General features: G+C 55.1%; 1 protein-coding gene across 2 annotated transcripts; it reads left to right on the forward strand.

Moving 5' to 3' along the window:
• Positions 1-539: 539 nt before the first annotated feature.
• Positions 540-13,824, forward strand: ZNF488 (zinc finger protein 488). Of its 2 annotated transcripts, none has more exons than XM_051837565.3 (6): positions 540-5,670; positions 6,015-6,112; positions 9,982-10,158; positions 11,168-11,232; positions 11,316-11,441; positions 11,709-13,824. In XM_051837565.3, the coding sequence occupies exons 5-6, from the start codon at positions 11,395-11,397 to the stop codon at positions 12,685-12,687; spliced, it is 1,026 nt and encodes a 341-aa protein (XP_051693525.2). In that variant the 5' UTR covers positions 540-5,670; positions 6,015-6,112; positions 9,982-10,158; positions 11,168-11,232; positions 11,316-11,394; the 3' UTR covers positions 12,688-13,824. The 2 variants fall into 2 exon arrangements, with proteins under 2 accessions (XP_051693525.2, XP_089170274.1); XM_089314148.1 differs by having other exon boundaries at positions 10,003-10,158.
• The last annotated feature ends 6,586 nt before the right edge of the window (positions 13,825-20,410 follow it).

Genomic DNA, 20,410 nt, shown 5'->3' on the forward strand with positions numbered 1-20,410 from the left:
TGCTCCAGCTCTGGCTCCTGACTCCAGTTCCCTGAGTCGCCATGGTGATGACTCAACTGAGTTTTTGCCACTCGTGTAGAATACCTGGTTTGAGTTCCTGGCTCTTGGCTATAGTCTAAGTCCAATCTTGGCCATGATGGGAATTTGAGGAATAACAGTGGATACGGTGCATGGATGCTCTTTCTCTTAAACAATTTCAAAAATTAACACAAGAAATTAGTTGTATTTATATGCTCTAACAATGAACAATCCCAAAAGGCAGTTGAGGGAATAATTTTCTTTAAAATAGCATCAAACAAGACAAACACATTTATAAATAAATAAATTGAACCAAGGAGGAATGAAGTGACCCACGCAGTGTAGATTTGGACACTGAAAACTCCAAACCATTTCTGGAAAGACCAATATTGTCTGTTAAAACCTGGAAGAATTAACATTGTGGTGGTGACAATAATAATCAATGCTATTGACAAATCCACTGAATTGCTCTCAAAATCCCAACTGCATTTCTTTTCTTTCCAGAAATACAAACAAAACAAAACACCATGTTACTCATATGGAATCTCAAGGGCCTACAGCAGTAGCCTCCCACAAATTTGGAGAAGCAAGTATAAGGCAGATGGATTCTCTTTGCCGATAGGAAGGTTTATTACACTCCTGCAGCAATGACAAGAGCACAGGCTAAGGACAGACATGCAGAGCAGCAGAGAGCCCTGAAATAAACCCTCAGCACATATGGTCCCTGGATTTCCCCCCATGGATGCAGGGAGCATTCAGGGTGGAAAAGGACAAGATTTTCCACAATAATGCTGAGAACACCAGGTGCACACAGGCAAAAGGATGAACTTGGACCTGAGCCTTAAAACCACTCAGAATCAACTCACTATAGACCAGAGCCTCTAATCTAGGAGTTGCAGCCATGAAACTCCTAGTGAGAATTACAGGAGAAAGTCCTCATGACATTCTGTATGGGCATAAGATTGGGGATGTGATAGCAAAAGGCAGAAAAGAAAATAAATGAAACCAGCCTTCATGCAAATTAAAAACTTGGGTGCATCACGATGGAATGTCTACCGGGGCTGGCACTGTGGCATAGCGGGTAAAGCCGCCGCCAGCAGTGCCGGTATCCCATATGGGTGCTGGTTCGAGCCCTGGCTGCTCCACTTCCAATTCAGCTCCCTGCTATGGCCTGAGAAAGCAGTAGAAGATGGCCCAAGTCCTTGGACCCTTGCACCCTTGTGGGAGACCTGGAAGAATCTTCTGGCTCCTTGGCTTCAGATCGGAGCAGCTTTGGCCATTACAGCCAATTGGATAGTGAACTAGCAGGTGGAAGACTTCTCTCTCTCTCTGAATCTCCTCTCTTCTCTCTGTGTGTAACTCGGACTTTCAAGTTAATAAATATATCTTTAAAAAAATAGAGTGTCCACCAATCACGTACCTGATAAAGGATTACAAACTCCTATAACTCAACAACGAAATACAAGCAACCAATTCAAAAACAGGCAAAGGAGAGGTCTGGACACTTCACTGAGGACGATGTGCACGTGGGCAGGAAGGACAAGAACCTGCTGTCCCTCATTAGTCACCAGGGAAGTGAAAATGAAACTGGAGGACGGTGTAACTTTAGACACATCAGTGCACTCCTTATAACAAGGTGGGAAGCTATTGGTGTTTGAAAGACTGCAGACGTCAAATCCCCGAAACAATGATGGCAGAAATGTGCAGTGGGGAACAGAGATGATGGAGAACGGTTTGGTGATTCTTCCAGAACTAACCCAGAATCCAGTAATTCCACTCCCAGGCACACACCCTAAAGCAATGGAAGTTGGGTCTCCCATGGATACGCACATACCCATGTTCACAGTCCCAGCAGCCCTGATGGTGAACAAGAGAAACAATCCAAGTGCCCACCAACAGGTGAATGAGTAAACAAAATATGGTTTGTATTCAATGAGATATTAGTCAGCCACTAAGGGGAAGTGAATTCTGGTAGATGCTAAAACAGGGACAGATCTTGAAAGTATTATGGTAAGTGAAATGGACCAGACACAAAAGGACAAATATTGGTTGATTCCACCTCTGTGAGACACTTACAATGGGCAAATGAATGGAAAGCAACAGCAGAGCAGAAGTGAGCAGGGATTAGGAGAGAAAGCTGATGCTGTAATGGGTCCATGAAGACGAAGCAATTTTGGGGATGGATGGTGGTGACGATATCACAGACGTCACGGAACTCAAAAATGGTTGAAATGGTCAACTTTGTGTTATGGATATTTTATCATATATGAGCATATGCCGTATGCTCCTAAAACCACAAGCCTCCCCCACAAATCTCCATGTATGGGTTGGGGAGCCAAGCAAGCAAGAGCTGGAAACCCATGCTGGGCTTTTGCTGAGGGTCTCAGACAAGTTGCTTAACCGCTCGGAGCCCGTTTCATCCCAGGACTAACCTGCACCTGACTGCTGGGCTGGGGATGGAGTGGGGAAGGGGCTGGAGTAGCCACCCTTGGCAGTCCCAGCTCAGTCTGAAAGCAGAGGCTCAGGACTAAGGGAGCAGCCTGGAAGCCAACAGGCAGAGGAAACTCCGAGACAGGGCGCTGCTGTCGGCCTGCAGCATGAGCCTCTCCCGGGTGACAGAGCACACAGCACAACAGAGCCAAAGAAACCTGCCCTCCACTGAGCGGGCGGCGAGTCTCCTCCTCTAGCAGTGGCCACCCCTCCCCAGAGCTCAGCCATGGAGGCCTGCTCCTGGGGTCAGATCAGCAGCCAGGCCGGCTTCCCCACAGCAGCACCTGGGAGCCAGCCCTGCTCTGCTAGCACCTCCTGGGACCGGGACTGGGAGGGTACTCACTTTTCCAGGTTGAAGTAGAGGTCAAAGTACTGACTGCATGCTTGCTTCCTGTTGTACCATTGGCGGGCGAGGGCCCCATCTTCAGGCTCCTGGAGTCTTCTGGAGCCAAGGCTAAGTGCATGAAGAGCTGTCCAGCCAAGGTCAGGGCGTTGGAGGCTCCCCACACCAAACGGTGTTAGGGGCAGTACCAGCAGCAGCAGGAAGAGGAGTAGGGAGCCAGGCACCTGGGGACCGTGGCCCCCCATTTTCTTGGTTCTTCCTGGGACCTCACTCTTGGGTTGCTATGGCCGTCTCAGCCACCTCCACCTGCTCCCCAGGGACCTGGCCCCCCCTGCCTGGCACCAATGTGCTCTGCGTCCTCCTCGTGGCACCTGCTCAGAGCACAGCAACAGGGGCAGCTGCTGGCTCCCGGGCCACATGCTGCTAGCTGCCGCACGGCCCTTGCCCCACCCAGCGGGCAGAACTCCCAGGGGTTATGACTGACGGTGGGTTGACATGGTGACTTTGTGACCTGCGGCTCTGCTCAGGGCCCTGCACATGGCAATGGCAAGTGGGAGCTGTAGGGTCTTCAGCGGGGGTGGGAGACCAGGTGCCCAGTGTCCCTATCCCAGCCCCTCCCGGGTGGCCCTCAGAACACCGAGAGGGAGCCAGGCCTTCGCCAACCGTGAGAGGGCAGCTGGCTGGCAGCTGGGCTCAAGCAGAGGAAGACATCGCTGTGGGTGCACAGGGGAAGGTGCTGGGAGGCCAGAGTGCTGGAAGCAGAGAGGCCGCTGGTGTGGTGTGGTGCCAGCTCCTGTGGCAGGAGCTGCTAGAGACGGAGTGAGTGAGGGACAGGCTGGCAGGCCATTGCTGCTGTGTGACAGCCCCACCCCCCACTCTCAGGGATGCCCAGGAGACACTTGATTCCGCTCAGAGGCTCTACAGTGTGGGGCAGGCGGGGACCTGGTGGGAAGACAGGGGAGGGGCTGCAGTGACTGGGGATGGAGGCGGCTGCAGGCTGCCTCACTCCCATGTGGGGCACTGCCAGGGAGACTCAGCAGCAGCGCTGAGCTGGGACTGTCAGTGCACACTCCGCGGAGCTCGTCCCAGGGTGGCTCCAAGCTCCATGGGTGAGCATCTGTGGACAGTGAGCATGGCAGAGAGCCTGAGGCCTTTTATGTCATCACTGCAGAAGTCACCCAGTGTCACTTGCCCTGCCCTCTGCTGCTCCTAGCAGTCCCGGCTGCCAAGGGTCACAGGTGGGAGCCGGAGCTGGTGTGCAGCTGAGAGGGGAGTGGCCAGTGGGAGAGTGGGTGGTGCCCCAGCACTGTGGCAGGCCAGTGCCTTTCACCACAGCATGTTTTTTTCTATATATATATATATATATATATATATGCACAAGAGGGATAGATAGTAAAGATCCTTCTGTAGTAAGTCTGCAATAGACATTTCAGAATGCACAGCACTGAAATGATAAGGTATACAAAGCCCCAGGCTGAGGGGATTTCCTAGTTTTGTTGTCTGTTTTCCACTTTTCTGTGATATTTCAAATTAGGGACCTGGGGCAGGGATTTAGGACACTGCTTGGGTGGCCACACAACCCAGCTGGATGCTTGGTTCTAATTCCTGGCTGGCTCCACTTGTGACCCCAGCTTCCAGCGAATGCACACCACGGGAGAGGCAGTAGATGATGGCTCAGCTCCTTAGGTCCCTGCCACACATGTGGGAGACTGGGATCGAGTTCTGGGCTCCTTGCCAGGTCCTGGTGGTAGCTGTCATTTGCAGAGTGAGCCAGTGGATGGGAGATCTTTCTGTCCCAGTCGCTCTCTCTGCCTTTTTGCTTTTCAAATAAATGGAAAAAATTTTTGATTAAAACCATGGACTGTTAATTGGTGGTCTTTGAGTTGGTGAGCGTTGGCATCCTTTCTCCAAGGCATTTGAAGGACCTCTTGCTGATCCTTCCTGACACGTGACGATGTCTTGGGTTTCGTATTTTTTCCCTTTATTGATTAGACAGCTCCTGCAATCTTCATTTGCCTTTTCTAGTTACTGATGGGACTGGTTGCCTGCTTGCTGTGAAGTGCCATTCCTGCCTGTGGCCCGTCTCCCGGGGATGTCCATCTTTGTGGTACTGACTCACTGAACCTTATAGTGTGCTTTGAATCCGGGTCCTTATCTTCTCCCCGTGTGCTTGTTCCTTCAGCAGTTCTTAATTTCAGAGCAGTGGAAGAGCGATTTTCTGCCCTATCCCCATCGCACTCAGCGAGGGCGGTCCATTCTCAAGACACCTGCCAGTCCTCTGACCTGGCACCCCACTGTGCACCCAGGAGCCAGGGGAGTGGGGCGCTGCAAGGACGCCACTGGTGCGGCCGCCCTCAGAGAGGGGGAGAAAGTCCTGGGCGCTGCTGGGGTCCAAGTTGCTGGCACGGGCACACTCCAGGGTCCGTCACCAGCACTGTCACCGGTGGGGTGTCGCTGCCCAAGCCACAGGCTGACGCCTTCGCGGTCTCAGGCGGCACCAGCGCCTGGATCCAGCCAAGCCCGCCGCGGGGGCGCAGACCTGAGCCCCCCAGGTCTGAGCCCCGTCACCGCTGCGCGAGCGGGAACCTGACAAGCTCCTGGATTTTGGCTTCCAGCGCCAGAGGCTCCCCGGTCCGTCCGCCGGCCTCTGTTCACCTGCGGGCCCTGACCACAAGTCCTGGGGATCTCGGGGGTGGGGGCCCCGCATCCCCGCCCAGAGGCGGGAGCAGCCCCGGAAGGCGGGGCCGAGCGTGCGGAAGACTCCCGCGGCCAGCGCAGAGCGGATCGCCAGAGCCCCGCGCCGCTGCTGGAGAACCCAGGTGAGACGCGCGCTTCTGTCGGGGGTCGGGCGTGGGAGCCGCGAATCCCCGCTCTCGCCCGGGCGCTTCCACAAGGCAGGATTCTTGAGTTCTGCTTCTGACCCCGAGGTCTCCTCTTGCCGGCGTTGCTCGCTTCCTCCATCCCTCCACGAGTCGCGTCCCTTTCCCCCTTCGCCCGTCTCTCTCCTCTACCACTTTTCCTCCTCTCGCTCTTTCTCCTTTATTGGCTATTTTGCCTGTCCCCCCACCCCTGTCTGCCAGCCGCCCCTCCCCCGCCTCGCTCCCCTCCTCCGCCCTTTCCCCCCATACAGCTACCCTCGATTTGGTTTTTTCCCCCCTCCTAGGTCGACTTTCTGGGCTGCGAGTCCGCGTCCATCCGCTTGTCACTCCTTTCACGCTGTGGCTCCCAGGTGTCAGCCAGGGCCTGTGCTGGGCCGCCCGGGTAAGCACCGGACGCATTCTCGCAGTTTGCATCCAAAGAGCTGGACACCTAATGTGTCCACTGGCCGCGGTGGGAAAAACACATAAACGACCCCGCTGGAAATCTCTGAAAACAAATACGTGGTTTTGGAGACCCGGCTTTGTTGGCGTAGTGCTCTTGACATTTCGCGTTCCTAATAGGCACTGACAGCTCAGCAGGAGGCTAATCCCAGCGCAGACATTTGGGGACATTCCTGCTGCCACCTGCCTCTGGGCAGGCTGGGCGCAGGGTCCCTCTGGGGGAGGGGGAGGGACGATGTTGGGTCGGAGCTTTGCACTTGAGGTCTTTGAGAGTGGAATAAAGCGAGGAGCAGCAAATTTCTAAAATAAAATAGTCAATGCCACTTATGTACTGACATTGCATAGTTACTGTTCTATGAGACATTTGACATTTTATAACAATAATTGTGGCGTTTGAAATGAATGTTTTCGCTTACATTACCTGGGAGAATCCTTTATGGTAACAAAGTCTAAGGCACATACTTCGTGTGGGAATCTAGCAAAGCAATCTGATTCACTGTTGGGGAATAAAGAAAGTGTTGCAATATTGAGGCATGCTTTCCTCTTGTTGAAAATTTAATCATTGTCTGAGAAACAATATTTCAGTTTTAATGATATTTTTATGATAGACACTCATATTTGTATGTTCAAACACACACACAAGACATATACTGTTATTAAAAGGATGTTTAATTGCTTTTAGAGGGGTTAGCTACCAGCTAAAGCTCTTAGAAATAATTTAACCTGATGTTGAAGCTTACGGTGATCTTTATCAATAATTTGGCTGGTTTCACTTCTCATTTGAGGCAGACAGGCATGAATAAAGCACGGAGACGGACAGAAATTAGGTTATGTTGGAGGAAGAATGCAGGGTGTTTAATGAAAGGATCTGCTCAGGTTAGCTCAGAGGGTGTTGGATGAATTTGCATGAACCTTGGATTTGGAGACTGTTTCCTGAAATGAAGGGTTAAGTTGTCTGCCCTCACTGTATCAGGATTTCCAGGGGGGCCAGGCCCAAGGGGTGCTTTTCAGATGGCCACGGCATCATCAGGCCTGCTTTACCTAGCAGATTTCTTTTCCTGAAATCCAGGAGGTGGTGACTCCTTTTAAAACAGATAACAAATTTAAAAGAAAAAGAATTATTGAGGTCTGATGCTTTAAAACTTACTCTCCTGTCTAAGAAGTGTGACTCTCTCTGGGGGACACTGTTTTTGGCATCCAGGAGGTCAGATGGAACAGACTGATGTGCCCGCCCTGGACTTTCCCCCAAAGGTTGCCCTGCAGTGGTGACCACTGGCTGGGGTCCAGTTTTATTCTCTATCATGCTCAAAGCCCAATTTAACCCAATCAAAAAGCTTTGAGCGAAGATCCCCACCCAAACTGTACTGATGAGGAGACGGGTCCAGAGGGATTGTCCAACATGGGCCACTGCAACCCATGTCATGCCCAGAGGCTGGAGTGATTAGAAAGGCAGAGGCACAGGCAGAGAGAGAGAGCGAGAGAGTGAGAGAAGAGAGAGAGAGAGCAAGAGAGAGAGAGCGAGAGAGAGAAGTCTTCCATGCATGATTCACTCCTCAAATGGCTGCAATGGCTTGAGCTGGGCTGATCTGAAGCCAGGAGCTTCTTCTAGGTCTCCCATGCAGGTGCAGGGGCTCAAGGACTTGGACCATCTTCCACTGCTTTCCATAACAGAGAGCTGGGTCAGAAGTGGAGCAGCTGGGACTCAAACCAGTGCCCATGTGGGAAGCTAGCACTGCAGGTGGCAGTTTTACCTGCTATGCCACTGCACCAGCCCCAAGTGCATCCCCTTTCTTAGGAACACCAAAAGCCTGCAGTCTACCCACAGGAGAGGCTGGGAGCTAATTATCCTCTGGAATCTTCTAAATGGGTATGGGAAGCCTCTCCAGGGACCAGGGACACTGAGTGAGTGGAAGCACAGAGGTCCTTTCTGTGATTGTTTGAGCTGGAGATAAAGGCACACACAGCAAGGGGTTGCCTGGCAGTGAGCATGGGGCATGGATAAGAGCTGGTTTCTAAGCTGTAGCTTAGAACAACGGGGTGGGGGGCGTTTGACCTGTTGACGTGGGGCGGAGCATCCCTTCCGACGTCTCAGGAAAACAAAATCATGTAGTTGTTCGCCAGGAGTTCTTCCCTCTGGAAATGGAGCAGGAAGGAGAACGCTGCTCAGGTCACTTGGCCCTTGATTAAACACTGTGGTACACAGGTCCCTGAGAGTTCACAAGGAAAGGGAGATGGCCCTGATGTTGGCTCTGTCCCTTTATACATCATTCATATGGTGCTAACCATCTCTGTCTCTAAGCCAGGTGGCTTAGCACCTTATTAACCCATCTAGTCTTTATAGTATCCCAATGATGTGGTATTCTGGCGATTTTCTCATTTTTTAAAAAAAAGATTTATTTAAGAGGCACAGCCACAGAGAGAGATGTCTTCCATCTGCTGGTTCAAATCCCCAGAATGGCCATAACATCCAGAGCTGGGCTGATCCGAAGCCAGGAGCCAAGAGCTTCTTCTAGGTCTCCCACGTGGGTGCAGGGGCCCAAGCGCTTGGAGCACCTGTCATTGCTTTCCCAGGCCATAAACAGAGAGCTGGATTAGAAGTGGAGCACCCAGGACTGGAACCAGTACCCATATGGGATGCCGGTGCTGCAGGCAGAGGATTAACCTACTGTGCCACAGCACCAGCCCCTCGGGTGATCCATTTTACATGTGAGTAAACTAAGGCCCACGGCCTCATGACGGGTGAGAACAGAGCCGGGCAGAGTCCAGGTGTTCTAACCCTGTGCTTAACCCCTGTACGACACCTCTCTGTGGAGGTAGGATTCCACAGTGCCCTGGGATGACAAGGTCAAGGCTGGACCTCCACATGATGGGGGCCTCTGTGGAATGCCCAGTCTGCAGCCAGTGTCCAGGAGGGGGAAAAATGGAAAATCCACGCTTTTCCCACCCTGGGCAGGAAGGGGCTTCATCTCTCAGGATGCAGCACCTGCTATGCTGGTCCCGTGAGAGACCCCGGTTGGCGGCTCTGGAGTGTTGGGAACCTTTTGGCAAAGTGTGCACTGTGGTAGGGAAGCAGGCTGTGCACCTGAGGAACTTGGGGTCAGACAGTTCCAAGATGGTTTGGGCCCCTGTCCCCAGGGCGTGTGGGCGGGACTTCCATGGATTCCATAGGCAGCCTGGGTGTGAGACAGGGAGGCTGGCCTGTATGAGTGCTTCCTCCACCCTGTGACTGAGCAGTCGAGAGGTGGAGCTTCTCTGCTCTGACCTCCTGACCCCCTGACACCCCCCTCCCCCACCCCCACAGCTCAGGAAGTGTTTCTGGAGGTCAGGGCTGAGCCCAGAGCTGTGCAACTGAGCCGTGGTAGCCCTGACAGCACTCTCCTGGGTTCGGATCTCCTGGCATGGTCACTGCCTAGCATGTGTGTATGCACTTGGCGCTCCCTCTGCCTTCTCCCCTCTTTGCTTCTTGGCCTGCCCTTGGGAAGCCTTGCTGCACCCCCCAGTGTCCAGTGTTCCAGATGCTTTGGGGTGCAGGCTGTGCCGTGCTGGTAAGCCTCCAATGACCAGCTCTGGGCACACAGCTGCAACACCAACATCGGGCGGGGTTTGAGTTGATCACAGAGTGTCAGATGATCACCCGTCTGCCAGTGGTGCAGGATGACTCTTGCGAAATCACATAATGATTTTGGAACACTGGAAGCGGAGCTCACACTTACTGTTTTTAATGTGCTCTTTGGCTTTTTAACAGCTGCGGAGAACACACAGTTTCCAGTTTAATTTGCATGATTGACATTCTCTCATCCCTGTCTTAAGTGCCAACAATCACCAAAACAGGAAATGAAGCCCTGAGTTACAGCATTGGCCAAGGACTCCCCCGGCGTGGCTGAGACCCTGGAGACCTCACTGGGTGTGAGTCTGGAAGAGACACAGTGATGGCCGGTGCCCCCGTCAGACCCGTGTTCCAGAGCAGAGATGACAGAGATGGAGCAGGTGAGGTTTGAGAGTTCCTGGGTTTGTTTCAATATAGTGTGCTGAGCAATAAAGTGTCTACTTTAGCTTTTAAGGGCCTCTGTGTTAGAACACGTAGCTTACGAAATTCCTGAACCTCTCACAAGCCATTATGAGCTGGCCCCAGCTCACTGCTGGCCGTGTGTTTAAAAAACAAAAACTGGCAGCCACACCTGCGGGCTGAGCCACCTAGGTAGTGAGTCCTGCGAGGCAATGTCTCTGGCAGGCAGGTGAGGTCTTGTGGCAGGCACACAGGCGGGGCAGCTGGTCTTGTGGGGGTGGCTGTGGCAGTTTCTAGAATTTCATCCCTTGTCATGGGTGCTGCTATGAGTAGACAGTGCCAGGGCGTGGGTAGGCACTGTTTATTTTTTTGATGGCTGTAGTGAGCCGTGGACAGCACCAAGCCTGGTATCTGGCTCTTCTCCAGAGTTCATGAGCTACATAACACTGTAACACCCTCAAATAAATCCCTTTCTGCTCAACATACCTGGGTAGACACCATTGTCTGCAGCTGGGAAGTTCTGATTGCTAGAACCTAAGGGATGTGAGATATGGGGGTGGGGAGGAGACACACACACACACACACACACATACTCTCTCTCTCTCTTTTTCTCTCCTCTGCAAGTTTACTCCTTAAATTCCTGCAGTGAGAATGACAGAGCCTGAGCAGGGCTGGGCCAAGGCTGGAGCCAAGAGCTGAAAACTCTATCCAGGCCTCCCACATGGATGGCAACCACCCAATTACTTGAGCCATCCCCACTGCCTCCCAGGGTCTGCATTGGTGGGAAGCGGGAGTCCTGGGAGGCACACCTGGGCTTCTTAGCCACCAGACTAATCACCTGTTCCCTAAGCTGCCTGTTTGAGCTGGAGTCCAGGGTCTTGTTTGAGTTTGAAGATTTGTGACTATTCGAGCTGGGTGTGTGTGCATATGAACCATCAGTCTGGGTCATGGCTAATGATCGGATCATCCACTTTATGTTTTGTCCATTAGCTGGTCAAGAAAACATCTAGGAAACCAGACTGATCACGGGAGATGCATTGTGAAGCCCCATAAAGGTAGGCTGAGGGCGCAAGTTAAACCATGGGCATCCTATATCCGAGTTCAAGTTCAAGCTCTGGCTGCTCTGCTTCCAATCCAGCTTCCTGCTAATGTGCCTGGGAAGACAGCAGATGCTGGCACAAGTACCTGGGCCCCTGCCACCCATGTGAGAGACCCAGATGGAGTTCCTGGCTCCAGACTTCGGCCTGGCACAGCCCTGGCTGTTGTGAGCATTTGGGGAATGAACCAGAGGATGAAAGACCCTCTTCCTCTCCCCTTCCCCCTCCCTGTCGCTCCCTTCCTCTCCCCCTTCCCTTCCTCCCTCCCCAACCCTCCATCTCCCTCTCCCCCCTTGTGCCTTCCTCCTCCCTCTCCCCCCTTTCTCCCCTCCCCCTCCCCGACATCAGAGGCCCCTGTCTGACATCAGCCTGCAGGCTGAGCTGGGCCTGAGCAGCCAAGCCTTCTAACTGTCTGCCGCTTCCTCTCTCTGCAGAGCCCTGCGGCCTGTGGGTCCCGCCCAGCTGTCACAGGGCCCTCTGGGACCTCATGGCCCCTCCCTGCACCAGATTGGCGGGAACCCCAAAGCTCTCCACACGGATGGCGCCAGAGCCTCTGCGGGATCCGGCAGGCCCAGGCCCTGTTTGCTGATTGGCCTGGCTGCGGGGAAGGCCGCTGCGCTGAGCCCTCCCAGGGAAAGCAGAGTGCGGCTGAGCGAGCCAGAGCAAGACAGGGGCAACGGCCTCAGATCTGCGCTGTTGGAGAAGACAAACCATCGTGGCCCCCAGGCTGCCGCGGGCGGGGATGTGGTCAGCGCCGAGCCAGCCATGCGGGCAGCTGCAGACAGGCCCAACCAGGGCCAGCCACCCGGGAGGCTGGGCAGGGAGAAGCCGCGGGAGGCGTCTGCGGGGCCCCCGATGCTGACCCCAGGCGTCCCCAGGGCTCCCGGGTGCAGCACAGCTCGCCCCGCGTGGCTCAGCGGAGCCCGGGGTGAGCAGAGAAGCGCCTTCAGCAAACCCAGCAGGCGCCCGGTGGACGCCCTCCCCGCAGGCGGCTCTGCAGAGGAGCTGTCTGGCCTCACACGCGCCGCGCCCTTGGCCTGCTGGCCGGCGGCCTCCCACTCCACCCAGGGCGAGCTGCTGTGGGCCTTGGGGACGTGGCCGCAGGGGGCTGCGCTCTGCGGCGCTCTGCGGGGCGCGCCCGCGCTGTGGCCCCCAGCCCCTGCCACCTGCTCGGCCGCCTCGCGGGCGCTCCTGCCACCCACGCTCAGTTCCCTGGGCCTGTCCGCTCAAAACAGGTGCGCCAGGTGCAGTGTCGCCTTCCGGCTCACGGCCGACCTGGTGGTGCACATGCGCTCCCACCACAAGAGGGCGCCCGCCAAGAAGCGCCGGGAAGACGCGCTCACCTGCCCCTTCTGCCAGGAGCACTTCCGGGAGCGCCACCACCTCTCCAGGCACATGACGTCTCACAGCTAGCAGGTGGCCTTGCCACAAGTCGCAGGGGCCTGCATCCAGCCACACACCCCCACCCCCCGGCCTGCCTTGGAGGTGGCTGTCTCAGGTGTCCTTGGCGCCTGTGGCTGAGCAGCCCAGCTGGAGGGACAGTCTTGCAGGAGACACAGTCGTGAGAAAGTGATGCCCTTTTCCTACTTCAGGGTGCTGGGACTGAGCGGCAAGGAGTGGGGCTGCTGCTGGCTCCTGGCTCCGTCGGGTGCTCCCCGTGGAAGCGCCTTGTGCCCACGGCATGGGCTCCAGAGGCAGAGAAACCTGGACAAGCTGCTTTACCTGCTGGCCCCCGTTTCCTCAACTGTGAAAGGGAGATGGCAGTGCCTGAGTCTTAAGGGCATGGCCAGGATCCCCAGGAAGGCCACCGGGAGACCTGGCCCCTCCGAGCCCCTGAGGTGTGTGTGGGTCCCTGGCCGTCTACTGCCCTGGTCCCCCAGCTAGTGGGATCTCACACAGGTGCAGGCGTCCGTGGGTTGGCTGGCAAGGGGAGCTGGGCTTGGCTGGCGTGGCTCCAGGTGGGTCTTTTACATCAGAGCGAGGTGGGCTGTTCAGGGCGAGCCTCTCCCGTGGGGATGCCAAGAGCACAGGGGACAGACCAAATGCATGGGCACATCGCACGCCACATTGCTGCCTGAGTCACTTCTCCAGCCCCGGAGCAGCTCAGGAGGTGGATTTATAAAGCTGGGTTCAAAGGAGATGACTTTCTGGACCACTGCTTAGCAACAGGGCTTCAGGAATGTGACCCGACTCCGAGCCCCCAGGCTGGCCCCCCTGCTCTGCTTCTGCTCCACCAGCCTGGTCCCGTGGCATCCTGGGTGGTTCAAGACTTGGCACCTGGTACAGATTGCCTGTCTCGAGTTTCAGCATGTACACGTGTGAGCACCCAGCTCCCTTCTTCTCTTTCGCACGCTGATTGTCTTGTTTGCTGTCTCACTGCTTGGTCGTGTTCTCTGTGTCTCCTATCGCTGGAAGGGACACCCCAGGAGGGGTGTTTGCTGTTTTGTTCACTGCTGTATCCCTAGTGTGGGCAGCACTGCAGACATTTGTTGAATGAGTGAATAAATGAATGAAATGCCGGGTGCTGGTCTTGCACCTGCCACACCTCCAGTCTGCATTCGGTTTTGACATCCATCCAACATCATACACACGGTTCTTATCTCACTGTCCGTGGTTCCTGTGAATTCTCTTTCAAAGGGGACAGTGTATGTGGACACAACAGACACTTAGAATTGAAAGGGACTTGGGCTTTTTGGTTTACTGCCTTGCTTTATAGCAGTGGCCTTTTGTAGGCACGAGCCGATGTGCTCAGCACTGCAGAGTAGTGGTGGTGAGGTCACGGTTAGAACCCTTGATGACGGAGCTCACCTGTGCTCCCCAGGCAACCTCAGGTGGACCACGCCATAGCTTGCATTGCTTACATATAGAACAATTCTACCATGATAAACACATGGGATCAGCTACATAATTCACAAGCAGAGTAGCAACACAATCTCTCCCACAACTCTGCTTTTTTTAAAGATGGAGTTGATTTGGGGGGCTGGGGACTTGGGGCTCGAGGCCATTCCTTGGCATACTGAGGCTGGGTTCTCAGCATCCCTTTTCCTTCCAGCTCTCCTATGTCTATGGAAGAGCAACCACCTTAATCGTGACCTTGTCCAGGCTCCCTACGCCACTGCTGCAGCCTCTTTATGGCCCCACAAATTCAGATGCTACAGTCTCAGCCCCCAAGACCTTGTGGAGGTGGGCATGCCTGTCATTATAAAATATGGCACAGAGCATTAGGAACAATGAGGAGGAGCCACCGTGATCCAGAGGGAGGTTCCTCACCAGGACCTTATCTGCTGGCACCTTGGACTTGGATGTCTCAGCCTTTTGAGCTGTGAACAATAAATCCATGTTGTTTGTAAGCTACCCAGCTGATGGCATTTTCTGACAGCATTCAGAATGGACAGGGCAGCCACTTCCCGTATACATGTTAAGGGGTGGCAGGGGATGCTGCCAGCACGCGTCTGCTCTTCAGTTCTGGGGTGAGAATCATCACATCCCTGAAATTCTTCCCCTCCGGTGTAACTGGCTCGGCGCCCTGGCCCTGCGGTTCTGGGGGATACACACCCCGTCGTTAGCAAACTCCTCTCATTTGTCAGGCTGTATCGCCCGGCATTGCCTCTGGCTTCTGTCTCTTGTCAGGCCTGTGGCAAAGAAGTAACTGGGTTGGCAAAGACTTGGCCAACTTCTCAGAATAGAAGTGGGAGAAAACCCCACTGGTAGCTTGGGAAATGGTGAGCTATACCTCAACACAGTGCCTCCCAGTGGCAGCCATGCCATTAAGAAGTGTAAAAATCCTTCAAGGGCACAAATGGGGCTAAAGAAAGACATTCTGAATTCAGGTCATTTTAGTTTTCCAATTTAACCAAGATCAGGTTTTCTCTCTGTGATTTTTTTAAAAAATATTTTATTTATTTGTTTGAGAGGCAGAGTCATAGACAGAAGGAGAGAGAAAGGTCTTCCATCTGCTGGTTCACTCCCCAGATGGCTGCAATGGCTGGAGCTGGGCTGATCCGAAGCCAGGAGCCAGGAGCTTCTTCCAGGTCTCCCACGTGAGTGCAGAGGCCCAAGGACTTGGGCCATCTTCTACTGCTCCCTCAGGCCACAGCAGAGAGCTGGATTGGAGGAGGAGCAGCCAGGACTAGAACCAGTGCCCACATGGGATGCTGGCACTGCAGGCAGAGCCCACTACGCCACAGCGCTGACCCCTCTGTGTATTTTTTTTTTAATCTGGAGGAGAAGCAAAGCCAGCTCAGGGCTGGGATCCTAGATTTCAGCTTCTTGCTGGGTGCTCATTCTATGGTGGTATAAATAGATGGGTGATGGTGGATGGCCTCACCTGGGCTTGGGGCAGCAGCGTGGCAGCTGGGTCTTGGCACCTGGAGCTCTGTGTCCTGGGTGAAGGCTCCTGAGGGCCAGACTGAACACGGGACCCAAAGGAGACCAGGACTGGATGTGAACGTCATCATCACCAGACTCAGATGCTTTGTAAGCACTGATAGGCAGCCAAAGCGATGGTGGTGATAGGCAGGACCCCAGCTGGAGCCCCTGCCTGTGCGCTCCCACCTGCTGAACATTCTGGATGCTGGACCTGGGCTGTGTGACCTCACTCACACCCCCTCTTCTCCTGGGATCGCTCTTGGGGCTGGGGAGTCAGCAACGCCCACCCCTCTTTTTCTTTGCCTTGGAAAGCTATGGCGCCACCTGGAGGCAGCAGGCTGCCTTGCAGGCCACGTCCACTTTTTCATTTGCACGTTTTCCGGTTATTTCCTGTGCTAGGTCTAAGCGCACGTAGCATATGCCTTATGAACCTCATAGCATAAATATGTAAAAGCCAAGGTCTTCTTCGTGTGCCTCGCTTTGTGACACCTCCTAAGAGACAGGAATTTTCCGAAGCCAGTTTAGGATGGGGGCTGGAGGGTCACAGTTGAGGCTGGGGGAGGGGCAGAGGTCTTTGAATTTAACTTTTCCTTCCCGGTCCACTTTGTGTGCCCCTGGGGCAGGAGGCGGGCAGCCCCTGGCGGCTGACCCCCTTGCTGTCCTAAGCCAAGGATTAGGAAGCTATTTTCAGCGCTGCCCACAGGGTCAGCAAAGCAGAGGAGGACCTTGGTCCGGTCAGCCGCTAAATTGCGCAGCAAGCGGGAGGCGGGTTCCCCCTGGTGGGCACCTGGGGTAGTATGGGCTACCTCCCTTTTCTTTCTGAGGCCACCCATGCATTGCATCCCAGCTGTGCACCAGCCAAAGCCCTTGCCAAGGTGAAGTGGCTGTCCACGGGTGTCCACGTGAGACACGCGCGGGCACACAGGGAGACGGGAGTGAGTGGGATGGGAGCCGAGCCCGGTGTTCCCTCAAATCCCTTTCTGGATGTAGCATGTGGCTGCTGTCTTCCTGGCCCCTCTGACCGTGGGGGTGGGGGTGGTGGGGGTGGGCCATGTCTCTAGCAAGGACACCTTTTCCTGCCTGGCAGAGATGTGTGGTTTGCTCCCAGCACCCAGAACACTGCCCTGGACTAGCCTGTACCTGTGTGATCCGCTCCTGGCCAGGGAGAGAAAGCTCTCTTGTGTGACCCGTGCCCACGCCTTGCTCTGCTGCCTGTGTCTGCTCCCAGGGCCTGCTCTGAGGTCCCCTTGCTCTGTGTCCACCTCGCTGTGCCCCAGGGAGGGGCAGAGATGCAGGAGGTATGGCCCAGCACGCACCTTCCCCGCAAGGTTTGGCTCCTAATGGTCAAGCATTGTGGTCTGAGCTTTGCTACAGAGCAACACGGAAGCCCTGTCTTGTCCCCTTTGGGGACTTGGCCACTTTGCATCCCCTCCAGGGCTTTTGTGGCCATTTGTTACGTGGGTTGTCCCCATAGGGCCCAGCTTGGCCCCTTTGGACCCTCTAGCCCCCCAACTCCAGCCCACCTGCGTGGTCCTGGGTGGACTACTCCCCCAGCAGGTCTGCAAGACGGACAGATAAACACAACCTCCCACAGGTATCAGTGTCACATAGCAGTGACTTCTGGAGAGCCCCACCCCCACCCAGCCAGAGGTCAGAGCCAGAGCTGGGCAGGGGGCCATAGAGACCCAGGCTGGGACCCCAAGCCGAGAGAGAGGGGATGGCAGGCTGGCCCCAGGGCAAAGCAGTGTTACCCCATCTCGGGTCTTGAAGATGATGGGAGCCCAGGGGCGTGGGGCAGGGGGAGAGAGAGGAGGGAGTCTGTGTGCCTGGAAGTGGGTAGAGCTGTGTACAAGACGGTGAGCCAGGGGCAGAGCCAGCTGGGTCCCTCTGAGGCCTCAGATGGGGCATAGAGAGGCTGAGGGGCCCCGGGCCTGTCTGAGCAGAGGCTCCAGGCGGCTGCGGCCAGTGGAGTCCACCAACCACAGGAGAGGCCCGGTGGGATTTTGGTTCCCTGGTACTTTCTTTCTATCTCCTGTCTCCAAGCAGGTAGAGGCACCTGGCTGGACAGCGGGCAGGGAAAAGGGGGCGGCCACTCAGCCGAGACCTCAGCCAGAGTCACACCTGGGAAACACCTCCTGAGGGGGCTGCGGCCGCCCCTGCTGGGTGCTGTCCCTGGGTGCTTGCTGCGGGTTAAGCTTCAGCCTCCACTGCCTGGGCTGCTGGGAGATTGGGTTTTGATGACAGCTCCTGTGGGCTGGGCCCTGGACTAACTCACGCAATCTGCACAGCCTGACATGTGTCATCGTCTGTCCCCTTAACAGGTGATGAAATGGAGGCCTAAAGAGTGAAACCAACCGCCCAGGAGGGTGTGGCTGGGAAGTGGCTGGGCAGGTCCTCCCGCCCACGCTGGCTGATGTCAGGACAGGGGCTCCCCATGGTTCCCTCTCCATGAGTGTGCAAACAGGGTGCAATCGCAGGGTGTCCTGATGGGGGACAGATGCCCACTGGGGTGCGTGTGTGGTCTTGAGTGGGGGACTGAGCTGACCCCTCCTGAGGGGGGCTGAGTTTGTCATCCAGGTGAGGCATGCTCCCCCAGGTGGTCCTTAGGTCAGAGCAGCGGGCCCTGGTGGCGGCGGGGTCGGGGGCAGGGTGAGAAGCCGGGCTCTCTGGCTGCCTGTCCTGTGACATGATTGCATTCTCCCATTGCTGTCGGCGTGGCCTCCTGCTGTGGGGTGACACCGCCAACAGGGGTGCTCACCAGAGTTGACGCTGGGCTGTTGGGCCGTTGAGGGTCCAGAACTGTTGGCTAAATGAGTCATTCCTTTGTAAAGCTGCAGGTATTCTGTTACAGCGATGAAAGATGAGCACATCCAAGCCTAAAGCTTGGGAGAGAATCACATCCAGCACCCAGTGTGAGGGCTGCTCCACCATGCCCCCTACTGACCAGAATCTGCCATCTGCTGGCCCACAGCACCCAGGGCCACACCTTAAGCCAACCAGCTGCCTATGAATGCCAGTCCAGGCAATGCACACGATGGGAAAAGAAAACCCCCAGGGGAAAAAAAACAATATGAGATGACCACTGGCAAGCTTCTGAGTTATGGCTAGTGGCTCGATTAATTAATTCAGTTTACTGATTTTATTTTTTGGAATAATGACTTGCATTTGAAAATAATGATTTATGCTTGTTATGAGGGTTAGAGGAAAAAAGCAAACTATAACAAATAAAGGTTAAAACAGCACTTCACATTCTACCACTTAGAAGAAATCAATGTTAAAATTTAGGTGATCTTCAGATAGCCACATAGATGAGAGAGAGAGAGAGAGAGAGAGAGAGAGAGAGAGAGAGAGAGAGAGAGAGGAGGGAGGCGAGAGATTGTGGGGCAGTCCCACGTTTGAGTGGAAGCTAGCAGATCTAATGAAGAAAAGCTGAGCTCGCCTGTCAATCATCCTATTTGGATGTAGCACAAGAGCAAGGGACTGTGGTGAAATTCCCTGCCTTGATCAGACCAGGTTTAGACAGGCTTTGTTCAGGAGTCCCCGTCACCTCTTCACAGGGGTGGGCGGTTCAGTGGTTTCCCAGATGTCACAGCTCTCTGGAGTGTGCGAGGGATCCACAGAAGTCAGGCTAGAACCCAGCGCCCTAGGAGAAGTCCTCTTGGGGAAGCTGTATGGGTGTGGCCCACGTGGGTCCCCGCAGGTGCAACCTGAGCTCACTAGAAGCCAAGGCCAGAGGACCCGGGCACCTTATCCTCTCCCACCCATCCCAGAGCCCTGGGCTTCCTGAGCACTGTTTGGGGGCTAGGGCTTTCTTCCCTGTTCCCAGCTTCACCCCTACCAGGATCTTGGGCAAGCCCTGGAGGTTTCTTGGTTTTGAGGCCCTGGTCACTCTTCACTCTGGCAGAGGGCAGTTGGATGGCTCCCAGGGCACCAGCCAGGGGTCCCTCCCTGGACACACTCAGGCCAAGCGTGTGAGAGCTGCACGTGGGGGCCCTGCTTCCTGGGCATGCCCACATTCTCACGCATTCACTGTATACCTGACACCTGCACCAGCCACCCTGCCAGTGTCAGGCAGAGCTGGAGTGTGGCAGTGCCTGCCCCTGAGGGTTGCAGAGCAGGGTGGGGGGCAGTGGTGGGAAGCTCACGGGAGACACGCTCTACCTGGGACAGAGTGTCAGGAGAGTGGGCCCCGCTCTCTCAGCTGCGCCTGATCCTACAGGTGCCCACTGAGCACCTGGAACATGGAGCTGGGATGTGAACACAAAGAACCCACGTGCGGCAAAGCCTTTGTCCACAGGCAGATGCAATTATCACAATTGTGTGTGGCCTGCGTACTCAGGACTATGGACACGGTGGGGGAGGTGAGTGGCAGGGAAGAGCCTCTCCTTACAATGGTTTGACTTCTCAGCTCTGCGATCGGTTGCTCAGGCTACTTGATGAGGCTCGAGGTAGTGCAGTCCCACTGTGCAGTGGGTTTACCAGCACCTAACACAACTGCAAGCCAAAGAGCCGCTACACTATTAGAAATACTGGAAAATGAATTCCACCTGTCTCTTTTTCTTTTGCCTTGTTAAAGACCTAACTCCCTCTAGTGACGCCCGTGTGCATTGCCTCTTCAGGGCGTAAGTCTACGGGATGGAGATGTAGGATGATGGTGTGACCGCCAGGGGGCGGACATCTGGAGGTCACCTCCTCCACTTCACTACAGTGGCGCAATTACTCTTGGGGGGACCCAGCCCCCTGTCTCTAGGGAGGATGTGTGCAGTGG

This window comes from Oryctolagus cuniculus, chromosome 15, assembly GCF_051225735.1.
Source record: "Oryctolagus cuniculus isolate XC-2025 breed Fujian yellow rabbit chromosome 15, ASM5122573v1, whole genome shotgun sequence".
Lineage (NCBI taxonomy): Eukaryota > Metazoa > Chordata > Mammalia > Lagomorpha > Leporidae > Oryctolagus > Oryctolagus cuniculus.